At 41.5% G+C, this 15,734-nt stretch overlaps 1 protein-coding gene across 1 annotated transcript in view; it reads left to right on the plus strand.

Moving 5' to 3' along the window:
- LOC141101785 (palmitoleoyl-protein carboxylesterase notum2-like) overlaps window positions 1-15,734 on the plus strand; it is a 111,486-nt gene that overhangs the window by 31,724 nt on the left and 64,028 nt on the right. Inside the window, exon 7 of the mRNA XM_073591114.1 lies at window positions 1,577-1,676. Coding sequence (XP_073447215.1) covers window positions 1,577-1,676 — 100 coding nt within the window. The remainder of the gene's footprint in view (window positions 1-1,576; window positions 1,677-15,734) is intronic.

The following is a 15,734-nucleotide window of genomic DNA, read 5'->3' on the forward strand; positions in this document are numbered from 1 at the left end:
GTTAGCAGCTTCCTTGGTTGTAAAGGATAAGAGGGTTTAGTTTTGCTTTAACGTGTTGTATGTACGCTATGTTTTCTGTATTTTCCCTGTATAGGTAGCAAATTACTCCCAATTTACAATGAAAAATAATGTGTTCATTTTTTAAAAAATATATAGCATTTTTTAAAATTAATTTAGATAAGCTTGTGAAAGAGGCCATCTTATCAAATGTACTGTTTGTTTAATTAGTAGTATTGCACAATGGTTGCACTTTACTGCTGTTTCAGTGCAAATCTATCAGTCACTTCAGGCTGACAGAAAATACTTTTATTTACGAGATTCATCCTCTAATCTTGGCAGTTTTTCTCCAAGGATGCTGACTATACTGCCTTTTGCTGTCCATAAATGGTCCAATGTCACCATGAAAACCCTGCATTGTCAGAAATCACTTCTCATGTAATTTGTCTGGCAGACGAAAGTTGCATATACCCAATTAACACCTTTCTTTTTTTGTTTTCATTAAAGAGACTCTGCTACTTGCCCTGAATGGCAAAGAGGCAGAGTTTTTTTTTTTTTTTATTCGTTTGCCTGACTCAATAATACTCACCTCCTGTGCTGCTCCATTGCTCAAGGTACTCAGTCCTTGTGTAAACTCTCCATGTGAGATGTGTTGGAGAATCTCTGAGAAATACCAAGGTTGAAGTGCTCATTATTACCCCCTAGGGCAGTGATGGTGAACCTTGGCACCCCAGATGTCTTGGAACTACATTTCCAATGATGCTTATGCACTCTGCAGTGTAGTTGAGCATCATGAGAAATGTAGTTCCAAAACATCTGGGGTGCCAAGTTTCGCCATCACTGCCCTAGAGTAACAGTAAGTGGCCTGATGCATACCATATAGGGCTTCAGATCGGGAGGCAGGATTGGACATTGTATGGTCACCCTTAAATACAAATAGTCACCAGAGTGAGAATCTATAGATCTATTGAAAATATAAAGCAGTAAGTGTGTAAAATATGAAAGACAAATATTTAAATTTTCATAAATGTTTTAAAAATAAAAACATGCCTTCTGTTGTCTTTGTAGACACCCATGTCCCCCCCCCCCCACTTTCTTTGTCTTATTTTTAAATCTTTTCCATATCTTGCTTCCCTTCTCTCTTGCTGCTCCTGATTACACTATCTCTGTTGATCTGTTTGTTATATAGGTGCTCCTTTTATAGGATTATTTACGTAGGATATCACATCCCTCATGCGTAATTATATGCTTTGCTCTCTCCTATTTTTAAGATTCATGTTTTTATACAACGTATGATCTTGATTGTATTGCGCAATTGAGGACTATTTCATATTCCATATGTACAGTATATGGACGGATGGCTCTTGACTCTTGCATTTCTACTATGCGTTAACCATACATGCAGGCACTGACATGGTCAGGTCCCTTTGACCCTTTTGTACTTTACTGACATGTTATTACATCTGTCAATATGTCAAATTGTGCCTGCAAAACTACTAATAAAAAGGATTAAACATAAAAATAAAAAAATGTACACAATAGATTTTTATTTCAGATTTGTTTTCCTTCTGGTTTCCAGACTATTCATTCATGGGATCATTAATAATTCAGGAGGTAATTCGAGATTTAGTACCAAGAGGCATAAAACAGGCCAAAACTGTCATTCTGGCAGGTTCTAGGTAAGTTTTCCTCAACTGTTAAATGTTTATGTATTGTGTGTAAATGCCGGTTTGATATGTTGGCAGAAAGGATTTTTAGTTTTTTGTTTTTTTTTTACTTGTACCACGATTAGGGGAATTCAAAATAGCCCTAAAACCACTTTTCTTTTGGTAGTTCCCCATAGGAAAGCATTAGCGCCTGTGTCGGAAACATTACCAACCTGTGTGGCAAACTCAGGTAATTTTTTCTACCACCACTTTAAGAACCTGTCAATATGGCAGCGACAAATTCTTAAAGAATTACCTCCAATTCTCAAATTAGGAAACTGACGATAATTAGGATCAACTCTTAGCTGATGTACAGGAGGTGCAGCAGTACTCAGAGCAGGCTGTGCCTTTGCTGGGAAGGTGTCATATATGTCACAGCTTCATGCACAGTGCTGTATACCTGGCTCCGTTTAGCTGTTAGCTGGGAGATTCTCCAGCCAAAAACTAAATGTAAACAAAGATTATGTCATACCCAAATAAATATGGCATTGCCTATTTTTGGGAAACAAATTATTACTGATTGGGCAGAGCCTGATGGGGAACTGATCCACTTTACTTTTAATTGACAGTACATGGCAGTGGGTGGATTTGAAAGCAATTGTACTAAATAGCAGCTTTGGATCTGCCCACTGCTGTGCACTCTCAATCAAAAGTAAACATATCTGATGGCATCCCATCAGACTCCACTCACTCCAGTACAAAACTCCTTGGCCATGCGGAGGGCAGGAGTGAATGCACTGAGAAAGAAGTGTCCAGTGTAGGCACTTCTTTCTGAGTGCAGACACTAACAGTTCATTTAGCTGTAGAAGAGGTCATTTTGCAAGAGAAATGTACAAATAAGCAGGGCCGTCTTTAATATTGACTGGACCCTGGGCAAACATTTTCTTGGGCCCCCTCTTACATGCAATTTTGCTCTCCACATGCTATGAGACACACAATAAATAGCAGTTAGACTCAAAATCAGTTTGCTAAATGAGATCAGGAAGCAATTGCGATTGGTTGCCAGAGGTTACAGTGTATCATTACCGCTCACTGACTGGTTGCTAGAGGTTACAGCACACATTATGGCTCACTGTTTATTTTCTAGAGGTTACAGCACATGACTTCTGCTTGTTGATTGGTTGCTAGAAATTACTGTACATTAATACTGCTCCCTGATTGAATGCTAGAGGTTACTAGACATCTATACCACTCACTAATTGGTTTCTAGAGGTTACTGCACATTATTACTGCTCACTGATTGGTTGCTAGAGGTTACTGCACATCACCTCCTCACTGCCTGCACACAATGGACTGGGGAGATGAGGGGATCCATCAATAGACAGAAAACTCCTAGGGATTTTAGGACTCCTGTGATCAGTGTCAATGCTGGGGGGTTGATGGGATCAGTGGCAGTGGTAGGGGGGGTGGGATTAGTTAAGAGGCAGTACACTGTGACAAATTCTGGTCATCATGTAGAGCAAAGCTGGAAATCTTTGGCAAGTATATATTGGGGGATTCTACCAATGTATTGGGGAATTTACAATAACTACCAATGTGAGGGGGGATTTATACTGACCATCAATGTGAAGGGGAATTTGCACTGACCACCATGTAATGGGGGATTTTACGCCACCCACCAATAGAAAGGAGGGATTTCTACACTGACATCAATGTAATAAGAGCATTTACACCAACCACCAGTGTAAGGGGGAATATACAATGACCTCCATGTAAGGGGGAATTTACACTGACAACCATTGTCGAGGAGACTTTTTCTGACCACCAATGTAGGGTGACACTTCTACACCGACTACCAATGTTAGGGGGGGATTTACACTGACCACTAGTATAAGGGCAATTCTGCACTTGCCACCAATGTAAAGAGAAATGTACACTGATCACTAATGTTATGAAGAATTTACACTGACAACCAATGTAATGGGGGATTTGACATCAACAGCTAATTAAGGAGGATTTCTACACTGGCCACCAATGTAAGGAGGATTTACACTCACCACCAATTTAAAGGGGGCTTCTACATGGACCACCAATGTAAGGGAGGATTCAAAACTGACCACAAATGCAAGTTTGGATTTTTTTAAACGATTACCAATATAAAGAGAAGTTTCTACACTGGCCACCAATGTAATGGAGATTTACACTGACTACTAATGTAATAGGAGCATTCACAGTAGCCACCGATGTAAACAGGGATTTACACTGACCACCAATGTAAGGGGGACCTTCACACTGGCCACTAGTGTGAATGAAAGGATTGTACACCAAGCCCCAATGTAAAGAGAAGATTTACACTGACCACAATGTTACTGAGACATTTAGACTGCGTTCACATTTGTGTGTGTTGGGAATACATTCAAAATCACTTTCCTGAGACCACAGAAACGTGCTGCCCTTTAGCAGATACACAGAAGTGCTATTAATTGTTAATGGCCCCCCCTAATGCATCGACTGAGATGTGCGTATTCACGTGAACCAAAATTCAGGGTGCTGTGGCACTATGTTCTTTTGAAGAAGAGTTTCACCTTCAATTTGCTTACCTTTGCAGAACAGGCTAATGTTAGGCTTAATGACTATAGTTGTAGGCAGGAATTTCAAGCATGCTCCTTTACCTCCCCAGTGGGCAGCATTCAGCAGAAGTGATGGTAGATATGACCTCAGGGGGGCATGATATACATATGAATGCCGCCTCTATTTACATATCAGTGCCGCAGTCCGTGACTATTTACATATTAATGCCGCTGCTATTTACAAATCAATGCAGGTTATTTGCATGTAAACACAGGGTCTGCAGGTGAGTCATCTGTACATGGCAATAGGACAGAGCTGGGCAGCAGCATCAGAACTTTACACTGAGATATTGGGACACAGCACAGAACTAAAACTTCAAGGGACAAGAGAATTTAAACTGGGATAGTTGGCAAGTATGAGGCAGCTGCTTTGGGCCCCACAACAATGATGGGGCCTAGGGCAGCTGTCCCTTTTGCCCTGCCTTAAAAACGGTCCTGTAAATAGGCAGAGTAAACCATAACACACTGACATCACAGTGGCTCCCAGGGGCCTCAGCACCATGGTATCTTACCTTTCTTTTCTGTCTAATTGCTGATTGATTATTTCTCACTCTAACCCACTTTAAGAATGAACATGTTTTAAATTATTTATTGTTTGACTGTTTGTATATGTTTATATACTTTTACGTGTTTATGCTGTCTGTTTACATTGTGGCACAACATTAGAGTATAGTCTTCCCAACCACACAGGCCAGAACTAGCATCCCATGTTTTCATGATAATCCAACTTGAATTGGTACAAGGAGCCAGATCAATAGGTGAATTGGTGGAGATTAGTAGAGACTCCTGGTGCTTGAAATGCAAGATGATGATTGCAAATATATAAGGGAGCAGCGCCAATAGGGAAAAATTGCAATATAAGCCCTGTGATGAACAGCCCTATTCAGAAACCGCCAACAATGATGGATGACAGTTTGGTAAAGAAGTCCCAGCACCAGCAGTGTGAAAAGGGGTTGAATGCACTTGTTACCGCCAGTGTGTAGAGGCAATCCTGCTTACCAGAAGTTGACTCTCAAATCATAAAGAGTCGGGGAACGCGTATGTGATAAAGGTGAGCATCCTTAACTGCATCACTCCAACTCCTGTCAGTTATGAAAAACGCGATCCCAGCCCAGGAAGCACTTTCTCCAGGTAAGTGGATGTATATATGAATATACTGCGGCCTTTTTACCTCAAAAGATGTAAGGTCACCACAATAGTGTAATATTGCTTTAAAACCACTATTTTATTTTTAAAAAAATGTATAGTACACTCACATTTCTGTAAAAAGATAACAGGCAAAGAATCTCATAAAAGGTCCATAAATCGCGGCGTGCTTACATCGTCCGGTACTGCCTTACATGTTTCACAATAATATTGCGTCGTAAAAGGTGTAGCGGCCAAACGCAAGCACATCCTAATATAATAAAATAACCGGAAGTGACCCACCGGAAGTAGTCAGTCCGCTCTCAAACCGGAAGTGACAAGGGAGTATATTAATAGAAGAAATGCTGTAAGGCTGCTTTCACACCGAGGTGTCAGCGGCGTCCGCAGTAAAGCGCCAATATTTTTTTTAGCGCCGCTTTACCGACGTTTTTCAGCCACTAGCGGGGTGCTTTTAACTGCATTGACGCTTTGGCGGCAGTTCAGCAGCGCTGCCCATTCATTTAGGAGCGGTGTATACACCGCTCCTTCACCGCTCCAAAGATGCTGCTTGCAGGAGTTTTTTTAACGTCCTGCCAGCGCATCGCCTCAGTGTAAAAGCACTCGGGCTTTCACACTGAGACTGCTGATAAAACAATTGACATCCCACTCTATATTCATTCCAAATGGTGAACAACTCTTAAGGTCATATATCCAGTCTTTATGCTGGAGATTTCCCGCCGGATATTACTACTCCTCCAATGTGGAGAAAATATGTCAATTACCAAAATCAGTGTCCCCTTTGTGTTCTTTGCATGACAAAGCGCATAATGCTTGGAAACACTGTGTTTAGGGAAACCACGCCGTATATTGCCTAAATGTTCATTGACTCTGATTTGCATAGTTCTAATTGTCCGGCCCACATATTGCAGGCCACATGGGCATTATAAGAGATAGACAATATTTTTTGAAGAGCAGGTAATAAATGATTTGATGTTCTGGAAGTTACCACAGAGCGAAAGTTGCGTACCCTTCTCTCTCTTAAAGCGGTAATGCTGCACACAGCAAATTTTCTACAAGGGAAAAAAACATTTAGATTTTGAAAAAAATAATTTTTTTAAGGATTATCAACAACATTAGGGCCCACATATAGCCGTAAAGGTTGTACTCCTCGGTATACAACCTGAGGTTTATCTCCTAGTCTAGGGCCCAACAGGCTATCATTTTTAAGGACCTTCCAATAACAGCAATTATTATGTTTAATGTCTCGATGTTGGTTGGAATAAGTAGCAGTGTCGTCTCCAGCTTTCATATTGAGGGGGGGCACATGGGGGGACAGGGACAAAAGTAGGGGGACAACTATAAAATGCAATTATTTATATCCTGGGGCCCTTTACTACCATCCCACAATGGCCCTTTCACATGTTCTGCAGTGAGCTCCCTTCCTACTGTATTGGGGCCCCCCCCAGGGTGGCAGAAAACGAGAGATATATGTCACCAGCATACCAAGAAAATATAAGGGTCCAAAGCAGTGGGAGAACTATCAGGGTTGCAAAGGTTGTCTTGCCACCGGGCCCTGGTGTTCTGCCACTGTGGGGTTACCCAGCCTCCTCTTGCTGTCCTGCCCCTGCTATTGACAGCGCTGGTCTGGCATCTCTTGGAATTTACAGGCTGTTTCTCCTGTCCTAAGGATGGGAGAAATCAGTCTCTTTTTTCAGTAACTGAGAGTCCTGGTGGAGTCCTTCCTGCAACTCGCTATTCTCCCTGCCAATGAGGATGCATTATGCAGTGTCAGCGAGCAGAGGGAGGGGGAGGAATCATCTGCAGGAGCTGACTGGGGCGCTCTCCCTCTTAGACATTGCCTTTTTGTAAAAAAAAAATAATTTTTTTTAATTGTGGGGGGGGGGGGGGGAGTGGCACATGGTGGGGCACAGCATAATGTTGGGGGGGTCAGGGCCCCCTCTGGCCCCCCTAGGGACACCATTGATAAGTAGTGATAAAAGAAAAACCGGTTTGATTCAAATTCTTCTCAATTCTCGGATTGTCCTTTAACAGCTGTGTCCTATCCAGACTAGCAATCTCAGAAATAACACTACCTAGCTGGTTGGAATTATAGCCTCTATCAATAAATCTAGTTTGCAGCGTGGATGCCTGTTGATGATAATCATTCAGGATGGTGCAATTCCGACGTACTCTGAGGAACTGGCTCTTAGGGACAGACTTAAGCCATGAAGGATGATGGCAACTGCCCTGGCCAATAAAGCTATTAGGGTCCGTCTCCTTAAAGTAGGTTGTAGTAATTAAAGCACCATTCCTGACCTCCACGTTGAGATCCACAAAATGAATATTTTCTTTGCCGGCTTCATGTTGTAGAAGTCTAGATCCTTCAACACAAATTCCTTGAAAACTCCCAATGAAGGAGCTAACACACCAGGGGGGTTGAATAAAGAAGCATTAGCCAACTCTGAGTGTCTAATGCTAGTGGCTTCTGTCCTATTTGTGACAACATGATTAGAAATCCAATGGCGTTTGATGTTTAGTTTATGGATGTATTCATGAACATCCATAAAAACACCAAACTTGTTTAAAGGTTTTGGGGGAGCAAACTTCAGACCATAATTAAGAACCAGTTTTTCTTGATCCGTAAAGGTTCTCTGGCTTGGATTGAAAATACCTACATCATTCAGACTCTTTCTTTTCCTTTCTACCCCTCCTCCCCCCTCTGGTCCCTCTCTTTGATCCAAATTTGATTTGTTTCTCTGTCCGTCCTCCTGAAAAAAAGGGGGTCTAAATTGATTATGGTTCTGAAATAGCCCAAACCAATCCTGTTGGTATTGATTCCTATTCCTATGTCTACCAGGAGTGTTCATAGGGTGACCCGTGATGTATCTGTCAACATAGTCCCCATAACCTCCTGGGGAGTGATCTGTGAGAGGTGCAAACCTATTGAACAAAGGTGGACCGTTCCTCTGTTGGGCAAAATGGCCAAAATTATCACCACTCCTCCCAAATCCCAGTGGCGTATACTGTCTATATTCAATTGGGATCAGAAGCATTAGGTTGGAATCTCTCATTCTGATAGAACGGACCTGGTCTCCTAAAAGGTGGTTTAGATTGAGATTGTCCATTATGTATATTATTCCAATCTCTTTGCGGGGTCTGGTGAAGCCTCAAAGGGGGTGGTTGGGGAGCTAGATGCGAAGGATTAGAGCCTCCCCCTCCATGTGGAGCAGGCTGAGTCAGTCTCACCCTTGTGGCATCTGCACCCACCCCTCTATAGCTCTTTTCTGGTATTTAAAAACGACCTTACTTTTGTAGTCCTCTACATCCCTGAAGTATTTTTTCCATTTTTTTAATTTGTTTTTTAAGTGATTCTGGCTTATTCTTATACTCATCTCCATCAATATAAGGTAACAATTTATCCTTGAGTTCATCAAACCAGCATCAAGGGCGGGGGTATTGTTGTTCTGGATAAATCTTCTTATCTATTGGAGATGGAAAGAATATTGTCGGATCATGAGACTTATATTTCTTTACCATCCAATCCCACTAATGGATATAAAAAAGAGCTTGTCAGATTAATAGATGAGGGTTTTCAAAAAATATTTTATCCAAGAAGGACCATTTGGTCCCCATGGCTCCACGTGTTCCAGTGATGTACTACCTTCTGAATTCATAAGGATCCGGCTAATCCCCCTGGTAGGCTGATTATTAGTGGGATAGATTCTGTGACTTCCAGGATAGGTAGATACATCTATGGTTTTTGCAACCTCTGGTAGTTCAAACCCCATCCTTCTTGAAGGACTCCACTCAGGTTTTAAACCTTCTTAGTGGTATTCAGTGGAAGGAGGGGTATATTTTGGCAACAGCCGACATGTCCTCTCTGTACACTATCATATCTCATGGGGATGGTTTTGAGGCTGTGGACTCCTTTTTGAGGCATATTATCAGCTTGTTACCCATACAGCATGATTTCTTTCTGAAGCTTCTGATTTTTGCCATGAACCACAATTACTTTTGGCTTGGCGGCTCCTTCTATTTGCAGAGTAGGGGAGTCACCATGGGTGCAACATTTGCGCCAAGTATGGCAAACTTGTTCATGGCCAAGTGAGAAGAGGATGTCGTCTATACTAATCAGAGGGCTGAGGTCCTATTATGGCAAAGGTATATTGACGACATTCTCCTCCTCTGGGAGGGTGACATGCAGTCCCTGAATAACTACATTGACTAGTTGAATAACGCCTTGGGTATTGTCCCACAACATAACACCAGCAAAGAAAATATTCATTTTGTGGATCTCAACATGGAGGTCAGGGATAATTACTACCACCTACTTTAAGGAGATGGACTGTAAAAGCTTTATTGGCCGGGGAGGTTGCCATCATCCTTCATGGCTTAAGTCTGTCCCTGAGAGCCAGAGTACGTCGGAATTGCACCATCCTGAATGATTATTATCAATAGGCATCCACGCTACAAACTAGATTTATTGATAGAGGCTATAACCCCAACAAGCTGGATAGTGTTATTTCTGAGATTGCTAGGCTGGATAGGACACAGCTGTTAAAGGACAATCCGAGAATTGAGAAGGATTTGAATCAAACCGTTTTTTCTTTTATCATTACTTCCAACCAACATCGAGACATTAAACAAATAATTGCCGTCATTGGAAGGTCCTTAAAAATGATAGCCTGTTGGGCCCTAGACTAAGTGATAAACCGCTTAAACCGCTTTAAGAGAGAGAAGGGTACGCAATTTTCGCTCTGTGGTAACTTCCATAACATATGACATCAAATCATTTATTACCCACTCTTCAAAAAATATTGTCTCTCTTACATTGCCCATGTGGCCTGCAATATGTGGGCCGGACAATTAGATTTATGCAAATCAGAGTCAATGAACATTTAGGCAATATACGGCGTGGTTTCCCTAAACACAGTGTTTCCAAGCATTATGAAGGAAAAAAACAAGGAGAAAGGCGCCTCTGGGTGTAGTATAAAAACCATTTATTAAAAAACAATGTGCAAACAACTCACATTTGGGTGATATTAAAAACAGCATCTAGAAAGCCAGAGGGATGATCCATCATGGGGCAGTTCGTCAGGTTAGTCACAGTAGTCTCTGCTGATATGCGTGTGGCTCGTAGTGAACCGCTGAAGCTGGCCCCGGTGGTGTATCTCAAAACGAGACCAGGAACGCAGATGGAGAGCAGGCGCGCAGATGGAGAGCAGGCGCGCAGCCGTGATGTCACTGGTGGGCGACGCGTTTCCTGAGCATACGGGCTACGATACTGCGGTAGCCGCGCTCCTTCATCAAGCTATAGAAGGATCGTGATGCTGGCTTAAATGGGCCGGGGGAGGGGCCAAGGTGAACATATTAAAATATTAAAAAACAGATGCAATTTCATATATAGGCATTCAAGGGATATCTTAAAAGGATAATAGATAAGAGATGAGCAAATGTTTAGAAATCTCTCAAGGCCGCAATGCAACACATCAAGTAAAAATAATGAACAATTAATGAAGTGAAAGATATTAAGAACAATGAATAGAAAGATATATATGTATATCCCTCTATTATGCATGTATAAACAATACATATATTTCTCATATATATTAGAATGAGGTCACTATCGATGTGAAATACTAAGGGGGAATAAATAAACTCAGCACTGTGGTCAACAATATGATACGGTTCAACGATATATATATATACTCATGAGCCCAATCATTTCCGTAGGCTCATGCATATATGCCAAATCTTTTGCGCAGACTCATGCATATATGTATACAGATGGAAAAACGTATCTGATTGTGCAATTTGTGCATAAAATCATGCATGAGGTGCAGTGCAGACTATTGCAGTAAGTACAGTACAGTAAGTAAATAAAGATAATGGTAGTGGTAATGGATTCGAATTCAGAAATTAAAAATTCAAATTTGTATTTAAGGGAAAAAAAGGAAAAAAAGGAAAAGGGAACTATAGTATTATATCAACAAAAAATCAAATGGGACTGTACAAAACAGTGTGCAGTCTATGCTTACGCCAGCCCGCCACTCATAACAAAAAAAGGAGAACAAAGGAAAGATCAACCTGTGGGTACAAATATAAATATAAAAGATTAGAATACCCACAGATAGGTTCGGGGGGGCAACACTGGATGGTATATTCATAAGATGGTGGCAATCTCAATACTCTCGTTTATACCCCCAGGCGAAAGTACATCCAAAGTGTAGATCCAATAGGTCTCACGGGCGCAGAGTTTCTTGAATCTCTCCGCAGCCAGAAGAGATCTGGGAATCTGTTCAATAACGCAGACCGTAAGGCCTACCATGGAGCTCTGGTGGGCCATAGCAAAATGCTTTGGAACACTATGGGGGTCCGTGCCCCCTTCAACCAGTCTTCTGTGCTCGCCAAACCTTTGTCTCAAAGTTCTAATTGTCCGGCCCACATAAATTAGGCCACAAGGACAAGTTAGGCCATAAATGACAAAGTCGGACGAGCAGTTGAAGAATTCCTTAAGAACATAGGTCTTACCCTTGGTGGTAAATGATTTCTGTCCATGTTGGACAAATTTGCAAGTTTTGCATAGAGCCTTTCGGCACTGATGCATACCTACCAGGGGAATCAACGTAGGTACAGATGGTATAGCTGAAGTGGATTTTAGTTTGCTTGGTGCCATCTTATTTTTTAAGTTGGGGGCCCTATGGTAGATAACTTTTGGGCGAACAGGAAGAGATGTTTTTAGGTGGGGATTTTGGTGTAGGATCCCCCAGTGTTTTTCTAGAATCTTCTCCATATTTTTATACTTGTGGTGAAAAGTGGTTATAAACCTACTGGAACAGTCATGTGGCGGTTGGTTAGTTTTTGGGGGCTTCCCAAGCAGGTAATGATTGTAAGCTTCCTCGACTAGGGTTTCCGGATACTTTTTGTCGAGGAATTTTATTTTCAGCGTTTTGCCGAGTTCAGCATAATCAGAATCCTTGGTGCAATTCTGTCGAAGATGGCAAAATTGTCCTTTAGGAATATTCCTGATCCACTTGGGGAGGTGGCAGCTCTCAAAATGTAAGTAGGAATTACGCGCTGTGGGCTTGGTGTAGTTTCTTGAGGTGATATCACCATCGTGTCCTAACTCAAGGTCCAAAAAGGCCATAGTGGCTGAGTCGGTAGCTGACATAAAAGACAACCCATAGGGGTTGTTATTACAGTGTTGAACAAAAGTAGTGATTAAATTGGTATCACCATCCCAGATGATTATCAAATAGTCAATATACCTCCCGAAGAATATTATATTGGCTGCAAGGGGGTTATTTTGGTAGATGAAATTAGTTTCCCCTAGGCCCAAAATTGGCCCCCATAGCTGTACCCTGTATTTGTTGGTAGTATTCATCGTTAAACGAGAAATAGTTATGCGTCAAGCAAAATCTAGTTGCCTCTATGATAAACTTCGCCTGGCGCATATTAATCAAAGGATCAGTAGACAAGAATTGTTCTATTGCCATGAGTCCAAACTGGTGTGGAATGGAGGTGTACAATGAACACACATCAAGTGAGAGCCAAACGTAAGTAGGCTCCCACTTGCATGGTGACAGTAACTCCAAAAGGTGGGTGCCATCACGGATATACGATTGTAGTTGGGACACTATTGGTTGTAAGAATTGGTCTATATACAAACTGAAACCTGTCGTCACGCTATCCATAGCTGCTACGATAGGTCTGCCCAGAGGATCCTGAAGGCTTTTATGGATCTTCGGCAGGTGGTAAAAATAAGGTATCTGATAGAAATTCTTATGCGAAAAAGAACTCTCCATTTTTGTAATAATACCTTCTTGGAGGGCAGTGGAAATCAGTAGGTCAGCTTCCGCAGCATAATCAGTCACGTATGTCACGTATGTATAGTAGTCTGTATGACTCTCTCAGTTGATCGAGTGCTTTGATTTCTGAGGGTGACAAATTGTTAGATTTAAGGGCAGAGGTGGATTCGCAGAGTTTCTTGAGATCTGCAAAAACAATTCTGTAAAAGGCTTCTATGTATGGGCCTTTAAACTGGGTGGGGAAAAAAATTGATTTAGGCTTAAGGGTGGTATGAACGATGGGAGGAGATGACATAAGGTGCTGGGTAAGTGAACACAGCACCCACCAAGTCATCACTATTGGATACATCGAAATCATCGATATCTAGAGATGACTCCAAACTAGATACAGATGAGGCTGTAGTGGGATTGGTCGAAAGAGTGGCATTACAATTACTGGAAATGTTTTTTTCTTTTTCAGATTGAATATGAAAATGTCTCTTAAAAGTAAGATTCCATATGTAGCCATTCAGATCCTTGAAGAGAACAAAAGGATTAGGTTTGTTTGTGGGTGCAAAATTTAGGCCGTGACTGAGGAGGGACAAATTTGCATGGGATAGGGTGCAAGAGGATAGATTAAATATTTTTATAGTTTGGGGTATTTTGGCGTGTTCTTGTTGTTTCTTGCTTTGTCCTCCTCTGCAGCCTCTTCTGTGAGCTTTCTTTTATGGGAGGCTGGGACCAGAGGAGGACTGAGCACTAAAATGGAGAAGCTGTAGAGCAGCCTACATTAGGTGGTGTGTTAATGGAAAAAGTGGTAGACGGTGGGACACAAGGGGATGATTTGTTTGGAATTGGAGGTACCTTTGTAGTGGAGAGTGTGAGCTCACTAGGGGTGAGTCGGTCAACTAAATTCGTGTTGTTACAGGGGACAGTAGCAACATTGGAAGTGTCCATAGAAATAGCTGAAGCTAAAGGGCCTGGGATAGGGGATGTAGTTTGCATAGTTGTTGATGAAAAGGAGGACCTATTATAAAACTGGTGGAGAGCACCAATGAGCTTGTCCTTTTTGTTATTATTATTGGTATAAGTATTACAGTTAGGATGTGATCTAGAAGTGGTATGACTTTTCAGGGAATATTGAGGGGGCCTTAGTTGACGAACATTGAGATGGGAATTATCTTGCTTGTGATGGATAGGAATATTTTTATTATCTAGTCGGATGCTCATGAGAGGAACAGGGGGGTGGCTAGGGGGTACAGGATGGTATCTATCATTATTGGGAGGGTGATGACTGGAGCACGAAGGGGATTTATGCGAGATGTTCTTTTTGTTCCATAGAAAAAACTCTATTCAGATTATAATCATCCAAATCACGCTTGAGTTTACCCATTTTTTTATTGATAAGATTATCCTCATCTTTTCTGGTATTTTCTTTCAGTATTTCTAACCATGAGGATGGAACATGGACAAAGTTTGGAGGTTTCTTCTATACTAGTGTTAACTTGCTGGCTGTTTATTAAATCTGTTTGGTGGGAAATCAGTGTTCCCATCCACTTGGTAGAGCAAAATTCTGCAATACTAGCCCATTCTTTCTTGCCCTCTTCGTCCAAAAAGGGGGGACAGTCTTTCAATTTTCAGTCATAATGCTTTCCAAGCATTATGCGCTTTGTCATGCAAAGAACACAAAGGGGACACTGATTTTGGGAATTGACAGATTTTCTCCATATTGGGTGGGTAGTAATATCCGGTGGGAAATCTCCAGCATAGAGACCAGCTGGATATATGACCTTAAGAGTTATTCACCATTTGGAATGAATATAGAGTGGGTAGAGTGGATATCAATTGCTTTATCAACAATAGTTGAATAACTCTTGCAATATAAGATATATTTACTGCTAGTAATCTACCGAACATTGTTATATATATTTTTTCCTGTTTATCCTCTTTCTCTTTTAAATGAAATATAATGTTATGTACTTCTTATGAATTGAAACTGTATCTGTATGGGATATTTGGTTATTGTATACATTATGTCCACTAGATGGCGTGCTCACCTTGCGTGCTTTTCAAAATTCTGATTAGTGGATTTTTTATGCTATGATTTATTTCATCTAGAGGCTAGTGTAAAATTATCTTTGTTATGGTTTAGTTTTTTCTTTTTGGCAAGTAGAGAGCTTTTCTCCATGTCTTTTATAGCATTTCTTCTATTAATATACTCCCTTTGTGCTCTGAGAACAGCGGGATCGATTTGCAATCGCTTCCATGCCTTGGAACGCATGGTGAACCGCATGAGAGCGGTTCGCTAGCTTCCGGTAGGTTATTTCATAGCCACGGGATAGGCTTTTAATCGCTTCCGGTCTGTGGGACGCATGGTGAACCACATGAGGGTGGACTGACCACTTCCGGTGTGTCACTTACGGTTTGAGAGCGCACTGACCACTTCCGGTGGGTCACTTACGGTTATTTTATTATATTAGGACGTGTTTGCATTTGGCCGCTACGCCCCTGACTATGCAATATTATTGCGAAACATGTAAGGCAGTACC

This window comes from Aquarana catesbeiana, linkage group LG06 (assembly GCF_042186555.1).
Source record: "Aquarana catesbeiana isolate 2022-GZ linkage group LG06, ASM4218655v1, whole genome shotgun sequence".
Taxonomy (NCBI): Eukaryota; Metazoa; Chordata; class Amphibia; order Anura; family Ranidae; genus Aquarana; species Aquarana catesbeiana.